Source organism: Diaphorina citri, unplaced genomic scaffold (genome assembly GCF_000475195.1).
Source record: "Diaphorina citri unplaced genomic scaffold, Diaci psyllid genome assembly version 1.1 scaffold862, whole genome shotgun sequence".
Classification (NCBI taxonomy): domain Eukaryota; kingdom Metazoa; phylum Arthropoda; class Insecta; order Hemiptera; family Psyllidae; genus Diaphorina; species Diaphorina citri.
Window position 1 is genome coordinate 74,901 of NW_007378294.1, and position 26,000 is coordinate 100,900.

The 26,000-nt window shown below is 36.5% G+C and overlaps 3 protein-coding genes and 1 long non-coding RNA gene across 8 annotated transcripts in view; 1 reads left to right on the plus strand and 3 right to left on the minus strand.

Moving 5' to 3' along the window:
• Nucleotides 1-2,519: 2,519 nt before the first annotated feature.
• Nucleotides 2,520-7,211, plus strand: LOC108252794. 5 transcript variants are annotated; one of them, XM_026826032.1, is made up of 6 exons: nt 2,520-2,617; nt 3,081-3,224; nt 3,991-4,093; nt 4,326-4,521; nt 4,746-5,468; nt 6,265-7,211. In XM_026826032.1, the coding sequence occupies exons 3-6, from the start codon at nt 3,994-3,996 to the stop codon at nt 7,049-7,051; spliced, it is 1,806 nt and encodes a 601-aa protein (XP_026681833.1). In that variant the 5' UTR covers nt 2,520-2,617; nt 3,081-3,224; nt 3,991-3,993; the 3' UTR covers nt 7,052-7,211. The 5 variants fall into 5 exon arrangements, with proteins under 5 accessions (XP_026681833.1, XP_026681834.1, XP_026681835.1 ...); XM_026826033.1 differs by having other exon boundaries at nt 2,531-2,604; XM_026826034.1 differs by lacking the exons at nt 2,520-2,617; nt 3,991-4,093 and having other exon boundaries at nt 3,046-3,224; nt 4,223-4,521.
• Nucleotides 7,212-7,407: 196 nt separating this feature from the next.
• On the minus strand, nt 7,408-10,983 carry LOC103512599. The gene is made up of 2 exons (XR_541543.2): nt 10,774-10,983; nt 7,408-7,755 (listed from the first exon to the last, which is right to left on the minus strand). It is a non-coding gene; the product is annotated as an uncharacterized LOC103512599 (long non-coding RNA).
• A 1,390-nt stretch (nt 10,984-12,373) lies between these two features.
• Nucleotides 12,374-16,285, minus strand: LOC103512603. The gene is made up of 4 exons (XM_026826030.1): nt 16,168-16,285; nt 15,417-15,651; nt 15,256-15,291; nt 12,374-12,381 (listed from the first exon to the last, which is right to left on the minus strand). Exons 1-4 carry the CDS (start codon nt 16,255-16,257, stop codon nt 12,374-12,376), a joined length of 369 nt encoding a protein of 122 aa, XP_026681831.1. The 5' UTR covers nt 16,258-16,285.
• A 5,303-nt stretch (nt 16,286-21,588) lies between these two features.
• LOC103512605 (homeodomain-interacting protein kinase 2) overlaps nt 21,589-26,000 on the minus strand; it is a 26,647-nt gene continuing 22,235 nt past the window's right edge. Inside the window, exons 9-17 of the mRNA XM_026826031.1 lie at nt 25,860-25,946; nt 25,640-25,719; nt 24,601-24,725; nt 24,006-24,483; nt 23,591-23,686; nt 23,386-23,481; nt 22,894-23,018; nt 22,351-22,488; nt 21,589-21,762 (exon numbers count right to left, since the gene is read on the minus strand). Coding sequence (XP_026681832.1) covers nt 21,597-21,762; nt 22,351-22,488; nt 22,894-23,018; nt 23,386-23,481; nt 23,591-23,686; nt 24,006-24,483; nt 24,601-24,725; nt 25,640-25,719; nt 25,860-25,946 — 1,391 coding nt within the window. The 3' untranslated portion in view covers nt 21,589-21,596. The remainder of the gene's footprint in view (nt 21,763-22,350; nt 22,489-22,893; nt 23,019-23,385; nt 23,482-23,590; nt 23,687-24,005; nt 24,484-24,600; nt 24,726-25,639; nt 25,720-25,859; nt 25,947-26,000) is intronic.

Consider the following 26,000-nt stretch of genomic DNA (forward strand, 5'->3'; position numbering starts at 1 on the left):
AATAAAAAAAAAAAAAAAAAAAAAAAAAAAAAACGATTATCCACAAACTCTGCCCGGATAATACTGAAATCTTTTTTTGATAAAAAAAAAAAAAAAAAAAAAAAAAAAAAAAAAAAGCGTGGAAACTTGTTATCAGTAGGAGCATAGCCTCTTGTATACACGGTAGTAGAAACAAGATGCCTCAGGCCTCCGAAGTATTGTTATCTCTACTTTGATTACATTTGGAGTAATGTAAACTATACATAACTACATAGTGCCTTACCTACCTGGTCTAGAATGTGATCGAATTATAAAACATTAGATATACGCGTTAATCGCCTTGTTAGCGCAGTGGTTAAACGCTCGCCTGATAACCAGGAGGGCGCGGGTTCCAATCCCATCTAAGGCGTACTTTCCTTAGGCTGGGGACTTCAATTTATTTGAGCTAGCGTAGTTAGCTTGGAAGGTAAAGCGCCTGCCTTGTAAGCGTCAAGTCGCGGGTTCTGTTCCCGTTCGGGACAAACTTTAGCCTAAACCCCTAAACAGATAAGGTACATACGTTCCCCGAATTTTTCCTATCCTGTCTTCCTTCTCATCGATTTCGGGATGATAAGACCTCCTTTGTTACAGTTCCCTCTATAAAACCTCTTCAAAAAGTTATCCTAAGGCACCATGGCCACCATGGAACCCAACAATGACCGTAATTTTTGAAGATAAACAAAAACATGAAGTTTACATGAGACTTCAAATCCGAGAATAAGAAAAAAAAGGGTAATAGAAAGTGAAAAATCTTACACAACCATAAACCAAATACAGGCACCATTTCTCTTTTCTGTTCTGTGAATAAAACTGAATATACTTTATCAGATCCCACTAAGTATAAGCTGCATAAGAAATACAATTTATAGGCAAATGTTTACATTGTAACATTATTATTAGATAATGCAACTCGGTACTTAGTTATATGGCTCTCTAGTATAATTCATTGTACACAAAACATTTTGTCATAAAAAAAAACCTGTTGTGAGTAGTGAGAAGGGCAATTATTCAGAAGCCATGACAATGAAGAAGAAAGCTTCTTTTTGTGATGAACCTAACCCTATGATAACACTGATCACTGCTCATTTATGACAGCCCCTTTTTGTAGCAACTTTCCATTGACACAACTTCAGAACAACTAAAATGAGGAGACTTATTTACAATACATTGCCTATAGGCTACAAGGCAACTTCTTCAAGCCAAAGCTGTTTTCAGCATTTGAGGTCGTATGTGCTGGGATGTCCTCACTTGAGGACAAGTGAGGACAAACACTCGGTAGTAGTATATGGCAAAGGTAAATTTTGGTTTTGTAGTAGTGTGTGTTGGAGTGTCCTTGCCTCCTTGCACAAGGACACTCCAGCACATACAACCTTAGAATCAAAATTCTGCTTCAGTGCGAGGTCTAGGTATATCCAAGCCAATGTCCTCGCAGGAGGACATTGTGGCACAAAGAGTTTAAGGAAAAGATGAAACTCAGGACAAGTGGGAATGGGCTCTAGGCCAGTAGCTGGGGCCTATTCTTCATTTAATTCTCATCTCCCTTACCCACTTTACTCCACACAGAGAACAAAATCGGTACTTGTGATTTCCCTGATACCAATGAATGTTCCATAGCCTTGACATGGTAGCTGATAAGACTGTCAAGTGCCTACATACTTTGAGAACTTACCTCACACATAAGAGAATGGCCAATCTACACTAAAAAAACTGTAGGGCACATGATTCTTATCATGACTGATGGACAAAAATTGTCAAGTAGGAATAGGGAAATCCTCTATTCCTCTTCGGTATTAAAAAATGTCAAAGGCGTAGGCGTCAAAAGGTCTGTTTTTCATTCCTACGCCGCATCGATGCGGCGTTCACTCTGCGTCAGGAGTGGGGGTAAAAAGTGGAAATTCAACAATTGACAGCCCTTTTTTGTAGCAACTTTCCATTGACACAACTTCAGAACAACTAAAATGAGGAGACTTATTTACAATAAATTGCCTATAGGCTACAAGGCAACTTCTTCAAGCCAAAGCTCTTTTCAGCATTTGAGGTCATATGTGCTGGGATGTATACAACCTTAGAATCAAAATTCTGCTTCAGTGCGAGGTCTAGGTATATCCAAGCCAATGTCCTCGCAGGAGGACATTGTGGCACAAAGAGTTTAAGGAAAAGATGAAATTCAGGACAAGTGGGAATGGGCTCGAGGCCAGTAGCTGGGGCCTATTCTTCATTTAATTCTCATCTCCCTTACCCACTTTACTCCACACTCCTCTGTGAAACCTCTTGAAAAAAAAAGCAGACTTCTGTCGCCAAACGTGTAGCTCAGCGCCCTAGCTAGCTAGACACCCTAGTACAGCAAGACTGCTAGATAAGCAATAAGTGTATTAAAACCATCACGAGTGTGGAGTGCAGTGTCAGCTTAATAGATTAGCAATGCGCATTCATTAGAAAATGGAGGGAAATTCAAAAGTTCAAATTTCGTTATCACTTATCACCTTGTCAGTAGAGTAGACAGTAGAGTAGACTTCTGCTTCTGCCAGCCTAGCAGCTAGCAGCGTACACGCCTACAGTCTAGTTAGCTTAGTTATTACGTTGGTAGTGCGTCTGCCTTGTAAGCGCTAGGCCGCGGGCTCGCCTGGGGCGGATTTTATCCTGATGGGATAATGTTCATTCTCAGAACGGCTGGCTTTCTCCTATCCTGTCTTCCTTCTCTCTTTGATTTTGGGACAATAAGACCTTAGCAGTTACAGTTTCCTCTGTGAAACCTCTTGAAAAAAAAAGCAGACTTCTGTCGCCAAACGTGTAGCTCAGCGCCCTAGCTAGCTAGACACCCTAGTACAGCAAGACTGCTAGATAAGCAATAAGTGTATTAAAACCATCACGAGTGTGGAGTGCAGTGTCAGCTTATTTACTTTTCCAATATCCAATATTTTATATTGTTCTGTTTTCTCTACTCCACCCTTTTCTACCTTTCAAAGATTCAAGGAAAAATAAACTAAATTTAAACACAGAACATTTCAAGTTCAATTATATTGTTCTGTTTTCTCTACTCCACCCTTTTCTACCTTTCAAAGATTCAAGGAAAAATAAACTAAATTTAAACACAGAACATTTCAAGTTCAAGCCCAGGGTTACACATCCCTCTTAACATCAGAGTCTTCTCACAAAAGTGAAATACAGAGCAAGAAAGTGTTGACTTTGTTGAGTCTGAAATCTGGGTAAGTGCTGTCTTTATTCTTTTCTAGGGAAAAGGGGACCTCAACTGATATTGACCCTACATAGGGTTCAGAGTGCAGAGTGCCAGATCTGGAACAAATTGTTTTGGCAATTTTTTTAGGTCCAGGATGTGCAGAGTGCCAGATCTGGCACAAATTTACATATATAGGGATCAGAGTGCAGAGTGCCAGATCTGGAACAAATTGTTTTGGCAATTTTTTTAGGTCCAGGATGTGCAGAGTGCCAGATCTGGCACAAATTAGGGTTCAGAGTGCCAGATCTGGAACAAATTGTTTTGGCAATTTTTTTAGGTCCAGGATGTGCAGAGTGCCAGATCTGGCACAAATTGAAAATTGGCCATAAGAGGGTGAAAAATTACGTTTTTTAGAGAAAGTCATTTATTTCCTTCACAAATTGAAAATTGGCCATAAGAGGGTGAAAAATTACGTTTTTTAGAGAAAGTCATTTATTTCCTTTTTGTACTCGTCAAGACCTATAACATACTAAAATTTGAGCAAAATCAGTGATCTTGCACATGGTAGGGTTAACAGATTAACTTCCCCTTTGTGTAGGTGTATTTACCTTTAGAGAGAGTAAAAAAAAAGAGTAGGAAGTAGAAAGGGAAAAAGATTTCAAAGTAGGTAGTATAACTGCATTTTTACAAATAAAAAATGAAATTGAGGTTTCTCTCTGAATGATGCTTAAAGAATGCTTGTGTCATGATTTCAAAGTTATAATAGATAATGTACCCTGCTTATATGTTTTCAGACAATGGCACAAACCAAGGAACTGAAGTACAAGAAAAAACATTTAGACAAGATTGGAGAAATCATGTTGAACAATGAGGAGTTCAGTGATGTTACATTTGTAGGTATTATAACTTTATTTTTACAAATAAAAAATGGAATTGAGGTTTCTCTCTGAGGGAAGAGCTTCAAGAATGCTTGTGGCATGATTTCAAAGTTATAATAGATAATGTACCCTGCTTATATGTTTTCAGACAATGGCACAAACAAAGGAACTGAAGTACAAGAAAAAACATTTAGACAAGATTGGAGAAATCATGTTGAACAATGAGGAGTTCAGTGATGTTACATTTGTAGTCAACAAGAAACTCTACCATGCTAGTAAAATCATGATGGCAGTATCAAGTAAAGTGTTTGCATCTCTAATGAAAGAACACTTTTCCAAAACTACAGATCAGAACATTACGCTTGAAGACATAAAACATGAAGACAGTTTTTACAGCATCCTATGTTATATCCATGGAGTAGAAATCAATTTGACTTCCATGAGTAAAGCTGTTTTAGCATTCTATGTTATATTCAATATTCATGGAGTAGAAATCAATTTGACTTCCATGAGTAAGGCTGTTTTATGTGAGATCATACATCTCTCTGAATACTATGAACTGATTGAATTACATACAGATCTAAAATGTTATCTTTCCAAGATCAAACGTTTCAATAAGAACTCTGTAGTTACGTTACTCAACACTGCCATGACATATGATCTTGAGGAACGGCTGTTTTATGTGAGATCATACATCTCTCTGAACACTATGAACTGATGGAATTACATACAGATCTGAAATGTTATCTTTCCAAGATCAAACGTTTCAATAAGAACTCTGTAGTTACGTTACTCAACACTGCCATGACATATGATCTTGAGGAACTGTATGAAAGATTAAAAATCTATGTGTATCAGAACACAGAGCTCATGATTAAACACAAGTCATTTCTAAATTTACAACATAATGTGTTGATTGATTTACTCAAGTCAGATTGGCTTTATTCTGAGGAGATTGATATACTCAAAGCTGCACTAACTTGGCATAACGAAAACATAATCAACAGTGGAATAGAGACAAACAAAGATGAAATAATGAGTAGGGTTGATGTGGAAATTAAAAGTGAGAACATCAATGATATGAGTAACAATGAAGTGGATGATTCCCCTTTTGAAATTAAAAGTGAAGAGAACTTTGATGATATGAGTAACAGTGAAGTGGATGATTCCCGTTTTGAAATTCATCTGGTTGAACAATTCCTGAGTAACTACTCTGAAGATTTGTTTGATGGTCCAAACTCTGATGATGACAATGTCACTGTCTTAAGTGAAAATGAAACTGTCGAAATAATTGCTCAGGATGTCACAGAACATGTGATCACAAAGTTTGAAACTGAAAATAATAATGCTGAAGAGAGAGTAAACAATTCTGTTGAAAGTGCTAGTCCTGACAAATCACATGAGAATAAAACAGTTACAGTTCAAAATTCTGATGAAAACCGACCCAAGTCAAATCAGGAAGGAACAAAAATAGTGAAAATGTTTTCAGAAAATATATTGAAGACATTACTGGCACACATCAGGTTTTTCAGAATTCCGATGTTTGATTTTGTAGATGCTCTAGATACCGAACTTTTCACCAAATACAAGGATGGTATTTTGAATGTTAGAAAAACTACCAAGTTGAATAATGAACCTAGAAGTGTATTCTCAGGAGTCACTATGAAATTCCCAATAAAAGTCACAAAGGAACAATTGGAATTGTCAAGCAACCGCTTTTTTTCTGAAGATTATTTAATTGAAAATATGAACTGGAAAGTTTACATTCAAAAATGTTTACCTCGAGTAGGTAATGAAACTTCAACTAAACCTGATTTACTTGGATTGTATCTAGTCTGCGGTTCTAATGAGTCAAACTGGAGCTGTGATGTTGCTTTCCTGTTTAAACTCATATCAAACAAACCATTTGTTTATGATGTATATAGACGCAGGAGTTCAACACGTACTTTCACCAACAAATGTTCTTGTTGGGGATACAAAGATTTCATAAGTTTCTCTGAACTGTTCAATGTTGATAATGAATTTATAAAGGATGACACTATCACAGTTGAAGTTTATGTGGGTAATATGGTTTTCAGATGTAACTGTAGGGGCATAGATGATGAGAAGAAATAATATACTATCTCTTAGAATAATTATTCCTAGTGTGGATACTGAACTAACCAGGATTGAAAGTGCTAGTCCTGACAATTCACATGCGAATAAAACAGTTACAGTTCTAAATTCTGATGAAAACCAACCCAAGTCAAATCAGAATGGAATAAAAATAGTGAAAATGTTTTCAGAAAATATATTGAACACATTACTGACACACATCAGGTTTTTCAGAATTCCGATGTTTGATTTTGTAGATGCTCTAGATACCGAACTTTTCACTAAATACAAGGATAGTATTTTGAATGTTAGAAAAACTACCAAGTTGAATAATGAACCTAGAAGTGTATACTCAGGAATCACTAAGAAATTTACAATAGAAGTCACAAAGGTACAATTAGAATTGCCATTAAACGGCATTTATTCTAAAGAAAATTATTTAATTGAAAATATGAACTGGAAAGTTTTCATTTTAAAAAATCCTACTCAACTGGGTAATGAAACTTCAACTAAACCCAATTCACTTAGATTGTTTCTACTCTGCAGTTCTGATATGACAAACTGGAGCTGTGATGATGCTTTACTGTTCACCAAACTCATATCAAACAAACCATTTGTTTCTGATGTATATAGACGCAGTAGTTTATCAAAAACTTACACTGACAAAAAAATTTGGCGATACGAAAATTTCATAAGTTTCTCTGAACTGTTCAATGTTGATAATGGATTTATACAGGATGACATTATCACAGTTGAAGTTCATCTGAGAACTGAGAGAGTTGATAAGAGAGAGAGAGAACTGAAAGAGAGAGAGAGAACAACTGAGAGAGTTGATAATCAAAGAACTAAACAGGATGGAAAATTATTTCGTCAGGGATGTTAACTTCTTGTAAAGGTAGATAAATGGACCGCCTTTCTATGTTTTAACTTTATTTTTGTACAAAAAATATCGCATTTTTCTTCACCTCGCCTCGTGAGAATGATTGGCTCTTTCAGTTTATTTGATTTATACAAAAGTAGGAGGCGAGTACCAATTTACGAGTTTGTTGAATGCGTTTTTTCTTACAAGAAAAAGAGATTTGTGTAAATTTCATTACTATTAGATGGCTACAATTTTTTTTTCATCATTATTTTCATTTTTATATATATCATTGTTCTTTCTGAAAGGAGTTGTACTTAGCTGAGTTGAAAACACAATAAATCTTTTAAATAATAACAAAGACAAAAAAATGTGTTTTATTTTTCATAAAAAATATTCTATGACATATATAGGAAAAAATCTTGAATATGAAAGTTAAACTAGTTAGAAAGTAATAAAAATATACTATGTAATGCTATTAATATTCACAGTGACTTTTCATCTTGCTTACCCCCGGCTCATGGAAAGTAGCTGGTTCGAGTCCCAGTCTTGGTTGATCTAATATAGGTACACAGCTGATTTCTTTTCAAGGTTTGATAGAGGGAACTGTAACAACGGAGGTCTTGTGGTCCCCAGACATTGACCAGGAGGACAGGGGGAAACCAGCCATTGCGAGAACAAACCTCATCTGAGTTTGTCCTGGGCGGGACTCGAACCCGCGACCCGACCTATCGGTTACAAGGCGCACAACGGTCCAAGCTAACTAGGCTGATTGAAATGGGAAAACAGACTTTGGGGCTCTGTTCCATAAAGCAACTCTGCATTTGCAGTTTTTGAGGAGTGTTCTAAGCCGCGTAGCTAGAAGTATCCATTTCGATAAAACATTTTTTGTGATAGGTATTGTTTTGATATATTTTTAGGTATCTCTCATTCCATTGTGCAACTAATAAAAATCAACTATTTCGATTACCTACTACTTAGTCACATGTGAATATTATAGGACCTAAGATTTACTATGTACAATAGACAGAGGGACTTCATTCCATACTAACACTGTCTTAGATTAACATATGAAGGGTATAGCACAAACAGTGCATCTCCCACTATGAAATGGCCAAAATTTTATTTAGTCTGTTGCTCGCTAAGATCAATGTAGTAGATTTATCGCCTCTCTGCTATATTTTTCTGTCTGGGATTCATCTTCGAAAATTCATAATAAACATTATGGATTAAAAAAATAAAATAATAATTAATTCATAGAAAAATATTTACACTTCAAAATTCCAATACATATTTTAAATTAAGTAAAAAATAATAATTAAACACCAATAGTAATATTAAATTAATATTTATAAATATATATATAAAATTTATTAATCATTCTAACAATTATCACAATATAGAAAATAGGTTTCTAAAATAATAAAAAAAGAAACTAGAATTAATTTTATTTAAGTTAAAATACGCAAAATAAGTACACTAGTAAATGAAGAAAAGGAAAAAAATAATAATTAAAATATGAACGCGTGTTAGGTGAAAAGAAAACTACCAACAAAATATTTAAATGCAAAAAATAATCAGAAAAGAAATACCTAATTATGCCTAAGAAAAAAATTAAACACCCAAAATAATAATAGTTATTATAATATCATGAATAATAAATGAAAAATAAAACTAGCAAAACAGCTGGGATATCAAGTTGAAATATTGGTTCTCACTCACAAAAACGCTTTTTTCCCCAAGTATTCTGTCTGATATTATTATAATAAAATAAAATTATCATCCTATCCATCACAAAGGTAGGTTTGATAGAGGCAACTATGACAAAGGAAGTCATATCATCCGGAAATTGAAGAGATGAGGATTGGAGAGAAAGCCACGCGATCCGAGAATAAATCTCATCTGTTTAGCATAAAGTTCGTCCCGGGTCCCAGGCAGTAATCAAACCCTTTTTTTTGTGGCCGTTTTTCTATTTTTGAGCAAATACATTAGTTTTATGTATTTTATTACATATTATCATCATTTTTATTCTTTCAAGGAATATGAGAGTAACACCCAGCTGTTTTGCTCAAAGAGAGTATAAAACAATAAAAATACGAGTAGTTAGGTAAAATACATATTCATCAATAACACAACACCAATAATAATTATAATTTATACTAACATAAAACAAACTAATAATGATAAAAAAGTACAATATAGTTATATACGTAATTTAGTCATAGATAAATCTACATTAGATATACATTAGTAAATTAGATAAACCTACAATTAAAAAAAGCCGAATCGAATAAATTTATAATTTTGTACTTCATCAAATTATGAGACGTTGAAGAATAGATTTAGTCATACGATAAATTAGATAAACCTACAATTAAAAAAAGCCGAATCGAATAAATTTATAATTTTGTACTTCATCAAATTATGAGACGTTGAAGAATATCAGAGACAAATTACATTGAATTCATTTGAATTGTAAATATTTGAGAGAAAATGAAATACATATTATTTTCATGTGATTAAGAAGATAATGCATAAAAGAGGTCTCGCCAATTCGCAACTTCATTCAAAGGTACCTACAAAAAAAAAAGTTTACCTTTTAGGAATCCACAACTAATACCTAGTGAAGTGGTAGTTGGTCCCCTCTAAAACATCCATTAGATCAACATTTATAGCATACGAAACTCATTTTTGGCGTATTTTTCACTCTAGGTTGAATCGAATTTAAGTATGCCTCACTCGGAAGGGACCCATTTTTTGGGCGCTGATCCGTAAGAGTGTTTTTAGTTTGGTCCCCTGAATTTCAATCGTTACATCCTGTATAGGTCATGTATGGCGTTCAGATTACACCCTGTGTAATTCGGCGATGGTAGGTCTAGGTTGAAGTCTGGTTGGCATTGTGTCACTCACGTTCTTGCCAAAATCACACACCACCTGTGAATACAACAGGGAAGATATTCTGAATGTAAGAATCACATACACACACCACCTGTAAATACAACAGGGAAGATATTCTATTCTGAATGTAAGAATCACATAATTGTAATCACCAGATGACCCTTGAAACCAAAGGGAAGACCAAGATATCGTTATGAAGATACTATTAAGTTTGATGTTGGCAAGAAACAAGGAAACTGGGAAGATATAAGGGCTAACCAAAGGTATAGCAATAGAGTCTGGTGGAGGGGCTTTGTTCATCGACCTGACCAATAGGATAGAACGATAATAACTGTAATCACCAGATGACCCTTGAAACCAAAGGGAAGACTGAGATATGTAGGCAAGAAACAAGGAAACTGGTAAGATATAAGGGCTAACCAAAGGTATAGCAATAGAGTCTGGTGGAGGGGCTTTGTTCATCGACCTGACCAATAGGATAGAACGATAATGGTTATGTATGAGTAGTATAGTAAAATTAGCATTTTACCCAAACATCTTAACAAACACAAACAGCTTAACCCCATACACAAAAAGCCCAAACTGAGGCTTAGGTGTAGGGGCTGGACAGCCCTAAAGGATGGGTTAAGCTCTAACAAAACACAAACAGCTTAACCCCATACACAAAAAGCCCAAACTGAGGCTTAGGTGTAGGGGCTGGACAGCCCTAAAGGATGGGTTAAGCTTCAAACATCCTAACAACACACAAACAGCTTAACCCCATACACAACAAGCTGGGTCCGTCCCTCCGGGATTTTTTTAGCCCGTAGTTTATTCGATCGTGGTTAAAGAATACCTATGTACCCGACCTATCTCTTACAAGGCGCACAACGGTCCAAGCTAACTAGGCTGATTGAAATGGGAAAACAGACTTTGGGGCTCTGTTCCATAAAGCAACTCTGCATTTGCCAGATAGGTAGACCTTTTTGTGAGACGTCAACTTGAACTACTAAATAAAAGAAAAGGCTAATCATGCAATATTTTCCTAACACAGATGAAGTCTATTGAGAAATGTGAAATGTCGGTTACAAGGCGCACAACGGTCCAAGCTAACTAGGCTGATTGAAATGGGAAAACGGACTTAGGGGCTCTGTTCCATAAAGTAACTCTGCATTTGCCAGATAGGTAGACCTTTTTGTGAGATGTCAACTTGAACTACTAAATAAAAGAAAAGGCTAATCATGCAATATTTTCCTAACACAGATGAAGTCTATTGAGAAATGTGAAATGTCATAGACATAAAAAAAAACAGCAAAAGTTTGACCTCATCGATTCTTTGAGTACAAATTGGCGAGTCTCCATACTTTTTTGTGTGTTTATGTTGTTTAGATGTGATATAACTTTCATCTCGTGACATGAGATTAGCAATGTGTACCAAGTAACCGCAGCCTTATGAAAAATAAATAATTGAAATTTCACCACTACGCTAAAAACTAATAATACACTCGTGTCTAGTGAAAAAGAAGAACATTACACTGAATAAATATCTGAAAACTATTCAGAGGGTATCCCTACATGTGACTTCTCAACCATAACTCTTGCATTATTCTCACTTTATCGCTTCCAAAACACATCTTAATTTCATTTCTTCCTTATCCTTGCAAGGAAACAATTTTCGTTTTTTAATTCCTTCCATTTTCATACTCAATTTTTCTCAGATTCACAATCTCTTCCAATAGATTATTTCTCAAAGCAGACAACAGTTACGAATATAAGGAAATAACATCGAAATAATTCTAAAACAACAATGAAACACGAAAAACAAACGACAAACATCAAGTTAGTAAAGTAATTTCTTTGAGTACGATACGAAAAAGATATATGTAATAGATATTGTAATAAAGCACTAAAATCGGCTCTTAAAAATAATTTCATCCATATTACATTAAAAACACTAAAATACGATCAAAAGTGATTAAATAAAGTTTATTAATAACTACTTATAATAATTAATTAAAACATAGTAATAATTACTCTATAATAATTGAAAAGGTACTTTGATTTTATTTAAACTCTAACGGACAAGTTAATAATGTGTATTAATTAATGTTATTAAGTTATGCAAAAATATTAAAAAATATTTCTAATTTTTCAGGTTATAAATAAATTGAGATGTAGTCAATTGTCTCTGGAAAAAAGGCATACAGAAAAACGAAAGGTAGGAAAGGAATTAATGAGGAAGGAGAGGAGTTAGAAGGGAGAGAGAACAATTTTGAAATGTGAAGTCTATAAAAAGCGATAAAAAAAGATAAGATGTTCAAAGTAATCATCGAATACCCATTTCCTATGCGTATGTAGATGGAAAACCAACGAACGAAAAACGTAAATTCGCATTTGTACGGGTAAAATAGTGAAGAGAGTTAAAACCGGTTCATAATAAAGTGATCACGACATTAAAGAACAAGTGAATCAATATCCTAAAACAAATAGAATGCAAGCAATTAAATGTAGATAATATATGACATACCTACGCTACGCCAAAATTATAATGCGGCATAAATTTAAAGTGTGGGTAAAAATGTATGATAAAATTGATAAATTATTAGTAATAATAATAAAACTAACAAACATTAGTAGTTAATACTAATTACGTCCAAATTCAAGATATAATTTGATTAGCGATGCGCATTCATTAGAAAATGGAGGGAAATTCAAAAGTTCAAATTTCGTTTTTCGTTATCACTTATCACCTTGTCAGTAGACAGTAGAGTAGAGTTCTGCTTCTGCCAGCCTAGCAACGTACACGCCTACAGTCTAGTTAGCTTAGTTGGTACGTTGGTAGTGCGTCTGCCTTGTAAGCGCTAGGCCGCGGGTTCGATTCTCGCCTGGGGCGGATTTTATCCTGATGGGATAATGTTCATTCTCAGAACGGCTGGCTTTCTCCTATCCTGTCTTCCTTCTCTCTTTGATTTTGGGACAATAAGACCTTAGCAGTTACAGTTCCCTCTGTGAAACCTCTTGAAAAAAAAAGCAGACTTCTGTCGCCAAACGTGTAGCTCAGCGCCCTAGCTAGACACCCTAGTACAGCAAGACTGCTAGATAAGCAATAAGTGTATTAAAACCATCACGAGTGTGGAGTGCAGTGTCAGCTTAAAGACTCATTCCAGCGGTAGGTATAGATAAATACGGTTATAAGATATCAAGATTGGTAAGTCAGTTTACATTTACAAAAGATATAAGGTGTCAGTTTTTGAGGAGTGTTCTAAGCCGCGTAGCTAGAAGTATCCATTTCGATAAAACATTTTTTGTAATAGGTATTGTTTTGATATATTTTTAGGTATCTCTCATTCCATTGTGCAACTAATAAAAATCAACTATTTCGATTACCTACTACTTAGTCACATGTGAATATTATAGGACCTAAGATTTACTATGTACAATAGACAGAGGGACTTCATTCCATACTAACACTGTCTTAGATTAACATATGAAGGGTATAGCACAAACAGTGCATCTCCCACTATGAAATGGCCAAAATTTTATTTAGTCTGTTGCTCGCTAAGATCAATGTAGTAGATTTATCGCCTCTCTGCTATATTTTTCTGTCTGGGATTCATCTTCGAAAATTCATAATAAACATTATGGATTAAAAAAATAAAATAATAATTAATTCATAGAAAAATATTTACACTTCAAAATTCCAATACATATTTTAAATTAAGTAAAAAATAATAATTAAACACCAATAGTAATATTAAATTAATATTTATAAATATATATATAAAATTTATTAATCATTCTAACAATTATCACAATATAGAAAATAGGTTTCTAAAATAATAAAAAAAGAAACTAGAATTAATTTTATTTAAGTTAAAATACGCAAAATAAGTACACTAGTAAATGAAGAAAAGGAAAAAAATAATAATTAAAATATGAACGCGTGTTAGGTGAAAAGAAAACTACCAACAAAATATTTAAATGCAAAAAATAATCAGAAAAGAAATACCTAATTATGCCTAAGAAAAAAATTAAACACCCAAAATAAAAGCTTGGGACTTTATATCATGAATTAACAAAGAAACGCTAAGTAGGCATTGAATAAAAGGGGTGGGCTATTTCTATACAAGCTTGAATTAATTACATCGAGTATTATAAATTAGAAGATTTCAGTTTTTACGGTCAAAAACTTAAAAATCCGCCTTAGAATCCAAGGAACTCCCCCTGTATACAAATTCCTTAGTATTCAAGGAGTGTGTTGTAAAAACAAAGGATGATTTTGAAACATGTTTAATAAAAATGTGATCTACAGAATCCAGTCAAGGCAAAACAAACACACAAAGTCAATGAAGAGCATCCATCGCCTTGGAATACAATTTCATTTTATTTAGGAAACCCATGTTTTCATCATTGAATAGGTGAAACCGGTTTCATTATTGAATAGTTAGTTAGTCAAATGCCTACTAGAAGCATATACAGGGTGGTCCAGAGTTACCTGACGGTTTTGATTTGCGCATTACTTTGTTATAACTTGTCGTAGCTTGTTGAAATTAATATCACTAAGTTCAGAACTAAATGAGCTTTTGTTACAATGTAGTCGTGTATTTTATTTAGGAAACCCATGTTTTCATCATTGAATAGGTGAAACAGGTTTCATTATTGAATAGTTAATTAGTTAGTCAAATGCCTACTAGAAGCATATACAGGGTGGTCCAGAGTTACCTGACGGTTTTGATTTGCCCATTACTTTGTTATAACTTGTCATAGCTTGTTGAAATTAATATCACTAAGTTCAGAGCTAAATGAGCTTTTGTTACAATGTAGTCGTGGACCGCACAACATCGACCTCTCGCTGTGGTGGCATTTCTTAAAAGTAGTGAATTTTTGACTAATGCTCAAAGGAAGTTTTGCACTTATTTTGATTTTCCTCCCTCCTCACCCGATCTTAGCTCATGCAACTTTTTTTTTCCATGGAAATCTCTGGATGGGTTAACGGGTGCTTATCGCACCTATAGCCCAGGAAAGGCTAAAGACAGTAAGTCGATTTTGCACACAGATTGAGTGTTTTCAAAATGAGGGCAATTTTTCGGATAGCGCTGTCTGCCATACCTGATCACCATCACAAACTAAGTCTCCAAAAAAGAAAACCTCATTTTGTTATCTTTCATTTAAAATAAATATCACTCTTTTATCTTGAAAATTGAATGTGCAGCATCATTTTAAAAAACCGTCAGGTAACTCTGGACCACCCTGTATATAAAAAAAATGCCCTTATCACTATGTACAGAATTTTAGGCACATAGTTTACAACAGGTTAGTTCAGCATAAGATAAAAAAAAAAATAAAAGAACTGCCACTAGGATACACGATATGCGACTCTCCACCACCTGCAACAAGGGGGAAGAGAAAAGTTGTGTGAAAATCCAAGGAAAAAAGATGTAAGAAATAAGAGGATGTTATTTGGATTTTTTTTCAAAATAAATAACGTAAAAAAAAAACCAAACAAACTCACCTGGGGTGTAATTACACGATGCTCCACCGTGACATAGCGGGGCGGCGGGGGCATTATGGTAGTGGGCTCCCAGAACGGGCGCCGAGTCACACTGCGGCTCTTGTTTGGGCACGATGTACTCCTGTTGGGCCTTGGCTAGGAGTCGCTTCTTCTGCGAGTAGTGCTGTTGTTGCTGGGAGGGGGCCGGCTCGTGCTTAATGACGGTGGGTGTGTTGTAGAGGGCCGGGGGCGGCTGCTGTCATGGAGAAAGAGACCTCCATTAGAATAGAATATACCATTACCTCACGCTCGCCTCACTGCTAAACCCTCAAGTTTCTATTGAGCAACTGATAAGATTTGTAGAGTGAGTGAGTGGGTTACTTATAAATGTCGTTCCCCGCTTAACACGCTATTTTTTTTTTATATTTGAATGGCTAAGAGGCACAGCGGACTCCACAAAAAGCATTTTGAGATAAATGGAGTTGAAGTTTAGGACTAGCCTATGTTTGAATAGAGATAGTCATTTTGTTTTTACTCTCATTTCAACACTAAAGGGAAGTTAGCAACCCATTAAAAAGTAAAAATAAGATCTTTTTGTGCTGTTTCTAACGATATACAATACTCGAAAAGTCAATTTTTGGACTTGGTCCGCTCTGCCTCTTACCCATTCATGTATAGTCTGTAATTAACTGTTTTATCATTTTATAAATATGTACCTACTACATGGAAAAAATAAATAAAATCTTAGATTTCATATTAATAAAACACATACCTGAGTGTGAACCGGATAGAGTTCTTGCTTGTACTGAGGCGGAGACATGGCAGGCGTAGGAGGAACAATGTGCTGGAGGGAGGCTTGCATCTGTTGCTGTACAGAAAACAGAGGAAGCAAAACAATTACTCGAAAGGGATTTTTTTGGTCCGTCCTTCCTCTATTATTACGATAGTCATAAAAAAAGGTATAGTGGACGGACTATTGTATTTGCTTTGGTGTCTGTCCCCATAGAAGGACTTTCCAAACCTGGTCGGCCTATATATCAAATCAAAGGTCTTTTTACCAGGAACGCGAAAGTAGTGGTGCAAATTTTGTAAAAAAAAAGACGAACCCTAGGGGTCAAAACAAACACTTTCAAAAACTCACCTCACACATGGCCTGTCGCTTAGAGTGTAAATAAATAAAAACTATTGTAATCACCAGATGACCCTTGAAACCAAAGGAAAGACTGAGATATCGGTATGAGGACACTATTAAGTGGAAGCTACAAGACCAAAGGGAAGACCAAGATATCGTTATGAAGATACTATTAAGTTTGATGTTGGCAAGAAACAAGGAAACTGAGAAGATATAAGGGCTAACCAAAGGTATAGCAATAGAGTCTGGTGGAGGGGCTTTGTTCATCGACCTGACCAATAGGATAGAACGATAATGCTTATGTATGAGTAGTATAGTAAAATTAGCATTTTACCCAAACATCTTAACAACACACAAACAGCTTAACCCCATACACAAAAAGCCCAATCTGAGGCTTAGGTGTGGGGGCTGGACAGCCCTAAAGGATGGGTTAAGCTTATACAAATCTACGGGATGGGCATGCTACGACACAGACCACATGCGTCTAATGTATTAATAACAAAGAAACGCTAAGTAGGCATTGAATAAAAGGGGGTGGGCTATTTCTATAAAAGCTTGAATTACATCGAGTGTTATAAATTAGAAGATTTCAGTCTTTACGGTCAAAAACTGAAAAATCCGCCTTAGAATCCAGAGAACTCCCCTTGTATACAAATTCCTTAGTATTCAAGGAGTGTGTTGTAAAAACAATGGATGATTTTGAAACATGTTTAAAAATGTGATCTACAGAATCCAGTCAAGGCAAAACAAGCACCCAAAGTCAATGAAGAGCATCCATCGCCTTGGAATACAATTTCATTTTATTTAGGAAACCCATGTTTTCATCATTGAATAGGTGAAACCGGTTTCATTATTGAATAGTTAATTAGTTAGTCAAATGCCTACTAGAAGCATATACAGGGTGGTCCAGAGTTACCTGACGGTTTTGATTTGCCCATTACTTTGTTATAACTTGTCGTAGCTTGTTGAAATTAATATCACTAAGTTCAGAACTAAATGAGCTTTTGTTACAATGTAGTCGTGAACCCCACAACATCGACCTCTCGCTGTGGTGGTATTTCTTAAAAGTGGTGAATTTTTGACTAATGCTCAAAGGAAGTTTTGCACCTATTTTGATTTTCCTCCCTCCTCACCCGATCTTAGCACATGCGACTTTTTTTCCATGGAAATACGTTAAAAACAAGAGTATATTTTTAAGACAAGTACTCTGGATGAGTTAACGGGTGCTTCTTATCGCGAAATTCGTACTATAGCCCAGGAAAGGCTAAAGACAGTATGTCGATTTTGCACACAGATTGAGTGTTTTCAAAATGAGGGCCCTCCCTCCTCACCCGATCTTAGCTCATGCGACTTTTTTTCCATGGAAATACGTTAAAAACAAGGGTATATTTTTAAGACAAGTACTCTGGATGAGTTAACGGGTGCTTTTTATCGCGAAATTCGTACTATAGCCCAGGAAAGGCTAAAGACAGTATGTCGATTTTGCACACAGATTGAGTGTTTTCAAAATGAAGGCAATTTTTCGGATAGCGCTGTCTGCCACACCTGATCACCATCACAAACAAAGTCCCCAAAAAAGTAAACCTCATTTTGTTATAAAACTGTCTGCCACACCTGATCACCATCACAAACAAAGTCCCCAAAAAAGTAAACCTCATTTTGTTATAAAAGAGTGAAAATAAATATCACTCTTTTATCTTAAAAAATTGAACGTGTAGCATCATTTTAAAAACCGTCAGGTAACTCTGGGCCACCCTGTATATAAAAAAATGCCCTTATCACTATGTACAGAATTTTAGGCACATAGTTTACAACAGGTTAGTTCAGCATAAGATAAAAAAAAAAATAAAAGGGTTGAATGAATGGGCTTTTCATAACAATTTTTTATTGAGTGAGAAGTTATTTCATTCAGCGTTGAATAATATAACAAGTTTTTCTTAGAAGTCAATATTGACTTGGGAAAAACATCTTTGTATATCTATTATTATGTTCAATAAATAATTGAATTGAATTGAAAATTGAAATTACCTCACGCCTCACGCTCGCCTCACTGCTAAACCCTCAAGTTTCTATTGAGCAACTGATAAGATTTGTAGAGTGAGTGAGTGGGTTACTTATAAATGTCGTTCCCCGCTTAACACGCTATTTTTTATATTTGAATGGCTAAGAGGCACAGCGGACTCCACAAAAAGCATTTTGAGATAAATGGAGTTGAAGTTTAGGACTAGCCTATGTTTGAATAGAGATAGTCATTTTGTTTTTACTCTCATTTCAACACTAAAGGGAAGTTAGCAACCAATTAAAAAAAGTAAAAAAGAAAATCTTTTCGTGCTGTTTCTAACGATATACAATACTCGAAAAGTCAATTTTTGGACTTGGTCCGCTCTGCCTCTTACCCATTCATGTATAGTCTGTAACTCAAACCCTTTTGGTTTTTCTTGAAATACTCAAACAGTATGTTTGTGTGAGGAACTAATTTTATTACAGAACTTAAAGTGAGAAAGTAGGGGAAAATGAAGGATATAATTAATATGAAGATAGAATAATAATAAGGACGAAAAAGGTTAAAAAGAAGAAGAAATTAATGACTGTTCAACCTTTTCAGTCCGTACACTTTGAAACTAACTTTAACCCAAAGATAGGACAGGAGCATTGAAATAAACAATATTCTTTAACTTCTAACAAATTAAAAATAACATCCATTCTTACAATCTTGTTCATATTGTAATTTAACATCACTTAGGTAATTTTTAACAATTAAAAAGGGGGGGGGGGAATCATGTCAATTTTTTCATTTCAAACTACTTTCCAAGTGCTCATGTTCAAAAAGTATTGCATACTAGTCAAAGATAAAAAACAACAAAAAACACAAAATTCACACAAAACATAAATAAAATTTAACCCACTGCTTAGTGTTTTTTTTTTTCAAAGGAATTTCACGACAGGATGTCAAAAAGGAAAGGGTCAGAATCGCAGACGGCCCCCAAACACTAAAATAAAAATTTTCAAACACTAAAACCAAAAACTTTCGGTCAAATCATTGGTGCATTTTTGTGAGGGCAAGGGAAAACATCCATTAGATCAACATTTATAGCATACGAAACTCATTTTTGGCGTATTTTTCACTCTAGGTTGAATCGAATTTAAGTATGCCTCACTCGGAAGGGACCCATTTTTTGGGCGCTGATCCGTAAGAGTGTTTTTAGTTTGGTCCCCTGAATTTCAATCGTTACATCCTGTATAGATAGGTCATGTATGGCGTTCAGATTACACCCTGTGTAATTCGGCGATGGTAGGTCTAGGTTGAAGTCTGGTTGGCATTGTGTCACTCACGTTCTTGTCAAAATCACACACCACCTGTAAATACAACAGGGAAGATATTCTGAAGTATTGAGCCTGTGTTGGCTAGGGCATCTCAAGCATTAGATAACAACACTTTTACTCACTATTGAGCATGTGTTGGCTAGGGCATCTCAAGCATTAGATAACACTCGATAATAGTCAATAGGGTGGTGAGTAGACTACTTTTACTCATCTCCCTCGAAAGATGAGTCAATCATTGAGATCTCATTTTTTCATTATTATTATTATTACTTTATTTTATTCTTCAGAACAATTCAATCTCGAGCTGAATAAACTTTGAGCTGGACCTTCCTCGTCTAAAACTTTAGCAGAATAGCTCAAGTTTGTTTCGACTGAGGGGGGAACAGTCCATCTCAAGCATTAGATAACACTTTTACTTACCATTGAGCCTGTGTTGGCTAGGGGGCGAACTCTCCTTCACTCTCTTCTTCACCGGACTCAGCTGCGTCTGGTTATCCTTCTGCTCGTGGCCCCCCCGACCACTGGACGTGCCAGACCCAGTCGGTACGTTCAAGTAGCTTTGTTCCTTGCAAGGAAACAGTTTTTTAATTCCTTCCATTTTCATACTCAATTTTTCTCAGATTCACAATCTCTTCCAATAGATTATTTCTCAAAGCAGACAACAGTTACGAATATAAGGAAATAACATCGAAATAATTCTAAAACAACAATGAAACACGAAAAACAAACGACAAACATCAAGTTAGTAAAGTAATTTCTTTGAGTACGATACGAAAAAGATATATGTAATAGATATTGTAATAAAGCACTAAAATCGGCTCTTAAAAATAATTTCATCCATATTACATTAAAAACACTAAAATACGATCAAAAGTGATTAAATAAAGTTCATTAATAACTACTTATAATAATTAATTAAAACATAGTAATAATTACTCTATAATAATTGAAAAGGTACTTTGATTTTATTTAAACTCTAACGGACAAGTTAATAATGTGTATTAATTAATGTTATTAAGTTATGCAAAAATATTAAAAAATATTTCTAATTTTTCAGGTTATAAATAAATTGAGATGTATTCAATTGTCTCTGGAAAAAAGGCATACAGAAAAACGAAAGGTAGGAAAGGAATTAATGAGGAAGGAGAGGAGTTAGAAGGGAGAGAGAACAATTTTGAAATGTGAAGTCTATAAAAAGCGATAAAAAAAGATAAGATGTTCAAAGTAATCATCGAATACCCATTTCCTATGCGTATGTAGATGGAAAACCAACGAACGAAAAACGTAAATTCGCATTTGTACGGGTAAAATAGTGAAGAGAGTTAAAACCGGTTCATAATAAAGTGATCACGACATTAAAGAACAAGTGAATCAATATCCTAAAACAAATAGAATGCCGTTAACTATAGTGAAGAGAGTTAAAACCGGTTCATAATAAAGTGATCACGACATTAAAGAACAAGTGAATCAATATCCTAAAACAAATAGAATGCAAGCAATTAAATGTAGATAATATATGACATACCTACGCTACGCCAAAATTATAATGCGGCATAAATTTAAAGTGTGGGTAAAAATGTATGATAAAATTGATAAATTATTAGTAATAATAATAAAACTAACAAACATTAGTAGTTAATACTAATTACGTCCAAATTCAAGATATAATTTAAAGTATAAATATAATAAACTTCACTTGAGTAAACCTACAAAAATAATAGAGGAGAGGGTAGGAAGGTCGCTACTTACCCGGTGCTGAATGGAGCCGCTACTTGAGGCGGAGGAGGGGGTAGGAAGGTCGCTGGTTGCTGACTGGTAACGTACACAGTTTGGCCTCGATGTTGCCGGTAGATGTCAGGGGCGTAGTGGTGAGGGGGAGACAGACGAGGTTGAGGGGACAGGTGAGGGGCACTGAAATACGAGAGAGAACACAAGGAGTAAAATCAGCAATAGAGAATGATTGTACCTACATATATGTTTAAAAATAAATAAAAACTGATTTATTTGGAAAAAAGAGGGGGGATTGGTTCATATTTTTGTAAAGTTAATCCGTTTTATTTTTTTTTCTTTTTTTTTCTGTGACCCTATAGGTAACTTTCGTCACGATTGAGAGGCTGACGAAAAACACCGACCCCGGGAAAAGGCGAAGAAAAAGAAGAAGACTGTCACTCACCTGTAGTCTGGCTAGAGTACGTTAAACAGAGAGTAGACTGGCGTCCAGCTGTTGGGCTATAAACACTATAAACAGGGAGGAGAGCGGCTAACCCTAGCCAGCCTAGCGAGCTGGCAGTTCTTCAAAGGGTTCTCTCTGCTTTTAAAGACCAAGCACAAGTCCTCACGATGGTTGACTGCGGTTCAGGACGAGCCAATTGTGCGTTTCAAAATTCGAAAATTTCAAACGAAGATTTCTCCTCTTAGGACTGCGGTTCAGGACGAGCCAATTTAACATGGCTAGAGCCAGAGACCATCCAGCCAGAGACTAAAAACAAACAATCTCACCTGTAGATATGATGAATGGAGGCTGGGGGAGGCGGAGCGGCCCATCCAGACTTCTCCACACTTCCACCGCCATTTCCCTGCATGGACCGCTTGGATATTCTCTTCTCGCTGCTGCCACCTCCATTCGAACTGCCACCCCTTTATCAGCGAAGAAAAAAAAAAAGTGGTTGAGCCCCATTATTGATTTCTATCCAGCTAGGTCAGCTTGGATAGCTCGCCTGCTTTGTAAGCGCTAGGTCACGGGTTCGATGCCCATCTAGGGAGAACTTTATCCTACACAGATAAGGTTAGTTTTCAGAATGGCTGGCTTTCTCCTATCCTGTCCTCCTTCTCTCATTGATTTCGGGACGATGAGATCTCTATCGTTACAGTTCCCTATATCAAAAACCTCCAAAAGACAGAAAAAAAGTATGTGTATTGTGAACATCACACGACTGTCTATTACATTTGCGGAATAAGTATTTGAAAAATTTGGACCAATTGCAATACTTTCTCATTACTAGTAGAGCTTCGCTATACTTTAATAATAGAAAGTAAACATACATACCTAGACCCGAATAGCCGGGACATAGGATGGACAGCTGATGCTGGAAGCCATGGTGTTCTGGTCGTCCCCCCGCACCGCCACTGTAACCTCGGGTCATTGACCTTCCGTTGTAGAGTTGATACTGAGGAGAGAAACATACACGGTGTTTAAATAAAAAGTCGCCTTTCTCCGTGTGCTTGTAGGTATACTTTTTCTATGTATAAGTGTTTTTCGTTCAAATAAGTAAAGATTTTGTCATGGGAGCTGACGAAGTTAGCAACCAATTAAAGGGAAGTTAGCAACCAATTAAAAAGTAAAAAATAAAATCTTTTTGTGCTGTTTCTAACGATATACAATACTCAAAAAGTCAATTTTTGGACTTGGTCCGCTCTGCCTCTTACCCATTCATTTCTAGTCTGTAATCAACTGTTTTATCATTTTATAAATATGTACCTACTACATGGAAAAAATAAATAAAATCTTAGATTTCATAATAATAAAACACATACCTGAGTGTGAACCGGATACAGTTCTTGCTTGTACTGAGGCGGAGACATGGCAGGCGTAGGAGGAACAATGTGCTGGAGGGAGGCTTGCATCTGTTGCTGTACAGAAAATAGTCTGTAATTAACTGTTTTATCATTTTATAAATATGTACCTACTACATGGAAAAAATAAATAAAATCTTAGATTTCATATTAATAAAACACATACCTGAGTGTGAACCGGATAGAGTTCTTGCTTGTACTGAGGCGGAGACATGGCAGGCGTAGGAGGAACAATGTGCTGGAGGGAGGCTTGCATCTGTTGCTGTACAGAAAACAGAGGAAGCAAAACAATTACTCGAAAGGGATTTTTTTGGTCCGTCCTTCCTCTATTATTACGATAGTCATAAAAAAAGGTATAGTGGACGGACTATTGTATTTGCTTTGGTGTCTGTCCCCATAGAAGGACTTTCCAAACCTGGTCGGCCTATATATCAAATCAAAGGTCTTTTAACCAGGAACGCGAAAGTAGTGGTGCAAATTTTGTAAAAAAAAAGACGAACCCTAGGGGTCAAAACAAACACTTTCAAAAACTCACCTCACACATGGCCTGTCGCTTAGAGTGTAAATAAATAAAAACTTACCTGATGTTGGTTATAGTAAGCCGCGGCATGTTGCTGTTTGAGAGGGGATCGCTGATCCTCCGTATCCGAATCATTCACTGTCACGCACGATATGACATTCTTGCGTCGCGCGTTGCTAGGGGCAACACTGGCGTTGCCATGGTGATGAGAATGCGTCCCTTGTTGTCCTCCGTTGCTAGGGGCAACATTAGCGTTGCTATGGTGATGAGAAGAGTGCGTCACTAGTTGTCCTCCGTTGTTAGGTGCAACACTGGCGTTGTCATGGTGATGAGAATGCGTTCCTTGTTGTCCTCCGTTGCTAGTGGCAACAGTGCCGTTGCCATGGTGATGAGAATGCGTCCCTTGTTGTCCTCCGTTGCTAGGGGCAACACTGGCGTTGCCATGGTGATGAGAGGAGTGCGTCGCTTGTCCTCCGTTGCTAGGGGCAACACTGGCGTTACCATGGTGATGAGAGGAGTGCGTCACTTGTCCTCCGTTGCTAGGGGCAACATTGTTACATTTGGGGAATAAGTATTTGAAAAATTTGGACCAATTGCAATACTTTCTCATTACTAGTAGAGCTTCGCTATACTTTAATAATAGAAAGTAAACATACATACCTAGACCCGAATAGCCGGGACATAGGATGGACAGCTGATGCTGGAAGCCATGGTGTTCTGGTCGTCCCCCCGCACCGCCACTGTAACCTCGGGTCATTGACCTTCCGTTGTAAAGTTGATACTGAGGAGAGAAACATACACGGTATAAAAAGTTGCCTTTCGTACCTATTTTAAAAAAAGTAAATGATAAGTTGCCTTTCGTACCTATTTCTCCGTGTGCTTGTAGGTATACTTTTTCTATGTATAAGTGTTTTTTGTTCAAATAAATAAAGATTTTGTAAATTACATACAGAATATATCATTCTTTTAATTACAATTACAACCGAATTCCGCAAAAAATACCTTTTTTTCATGGATTTTGCGGAATTCGGCTGTGGGACTTCCCCAGGGGGGTCAACTTTAAAATCTTAAAGGAGGACCCCTATTTGTGGTACATCATGTAAAAGTTCTTAAAGAACGTAGTACATTGGTACAAGTTTGAGCTCGATCCGACCACCAGAGCCGGAGTTATGGCCTATTCAAATTTTCATTTTTCCATGTTCTTCCGCCCATAGGGGAAGCACCAAAAAATGGGGAATTCACATTGATTGGGGATTTGTGATTCAAATAGGTCCCATTAATGATTCATATTGAAATTCAGTATCAAAAATAAAATTTCGAAATATGCATTTTCAGCCCCGGAGGCCATCAGGGCCGAAAGTCTAAATTCCAACCAACGCAACGCCGCGAAACGTTGGAATGAAAAACACAGCTAATCTTCTTCTTCTTCTTCTTCACTTTTTCCCGTGTTCAGACGGGGTCGGCATTTTTCGCCAGCCTCTCAATCAGCCCTAACTAGGGTGATTGCTTTGGGCACAACCCTTCGCACTCAACCTTTGCCATATCTTTAGCAAGGGGAATTCAGGCTGGTATACTCCCTGCTTAAAGTCCCCCAACCAGACTAAGCTGACCTACTCCCTGTTTAACGCTCCCCAGTCTGACGGCACAGCTAATGCATAGCTAATGAGAGGGGGAAAATCTGAAATATGAACTCACCTGTAGTGTAACATTACCGGGTGGTGCAGGCACCAGGACCTGGGCAGGGGGAGGCGGTGCCGTGGCCCCCGTGTATTGGACTTACCCGGTGCTGAATGGAGCCGCTACTTGAGGCAGAGGAGGGGGTAGGAAGGTCGCTACTTACCCGGTGCTGAATGGAGCCGCTACTTGAGGCGGAGGAGGGGGTAGGAAGGTCGCTGGTTGCTGACTGGTAACGTACACAGTTTGGCCTCGATGTTGCCGGTAGATGTCAGGGGCGTAGTGGTGAGGGGGAGACAGACGAGGTTGAGGGGACAGGTGAGGGGCACTGAAATACGAGAGAGAACACAAGGAGTAAAATCAGCAATAGAGAATGATTGTA

What these genes read in the sequence shown, in the direction of transcription:
- LOC108252794 (XM_026826032.1), top strand. Translation starts at nt 3,994, where the DNA reads ATGGCACAAACCAAGGAACTGAAGTACAAGAAAAAACATTTAGACAAG. An exon ending in CAGTGATGTTACATTTGTAG is followed by an intron (nt 4,094 to 4,325) that starts GTATTATAACTT and finishes TTACATTTGTAG; the next exon opens with TCAACAAGAAACTCTACCAT. An exon ending in AATTTGACTTCCATGAGTAA is followed by an intron (nt 4,522 to 4,745) that starts AGCTGTTTTAGC and finishes ATCTTGAGGAAC; the next exon opens with GGCTGTTTTATGTGAGATCA.
- LOC103512603 (XM_026826030.1), bottom strand. Translation starts at nt 16,257, where the DNA reads ATGCAAGCCTCCCTCCAGCACATTGTTCCTCCTACGCCTGCCATGTCT. An exon ending in TCTATCCGGTTCACACTCAG is followed by an intron (nt 15,652 to 16,167) that starts GTATGTGTTTTA and finishes TCTCCATGACAG; the next exon opens with CAGCCGCCCCCGGCCCTCTA. An exon ending in ATCGTGTAATTACACCCCAG is followed by an intron (nt 15,292 to 15,416) that starts GTGAGTTTGTTT and finishes CCCTTGTTGCAG; the next exon opens with GTGGTGGAGAGTCGCATATC.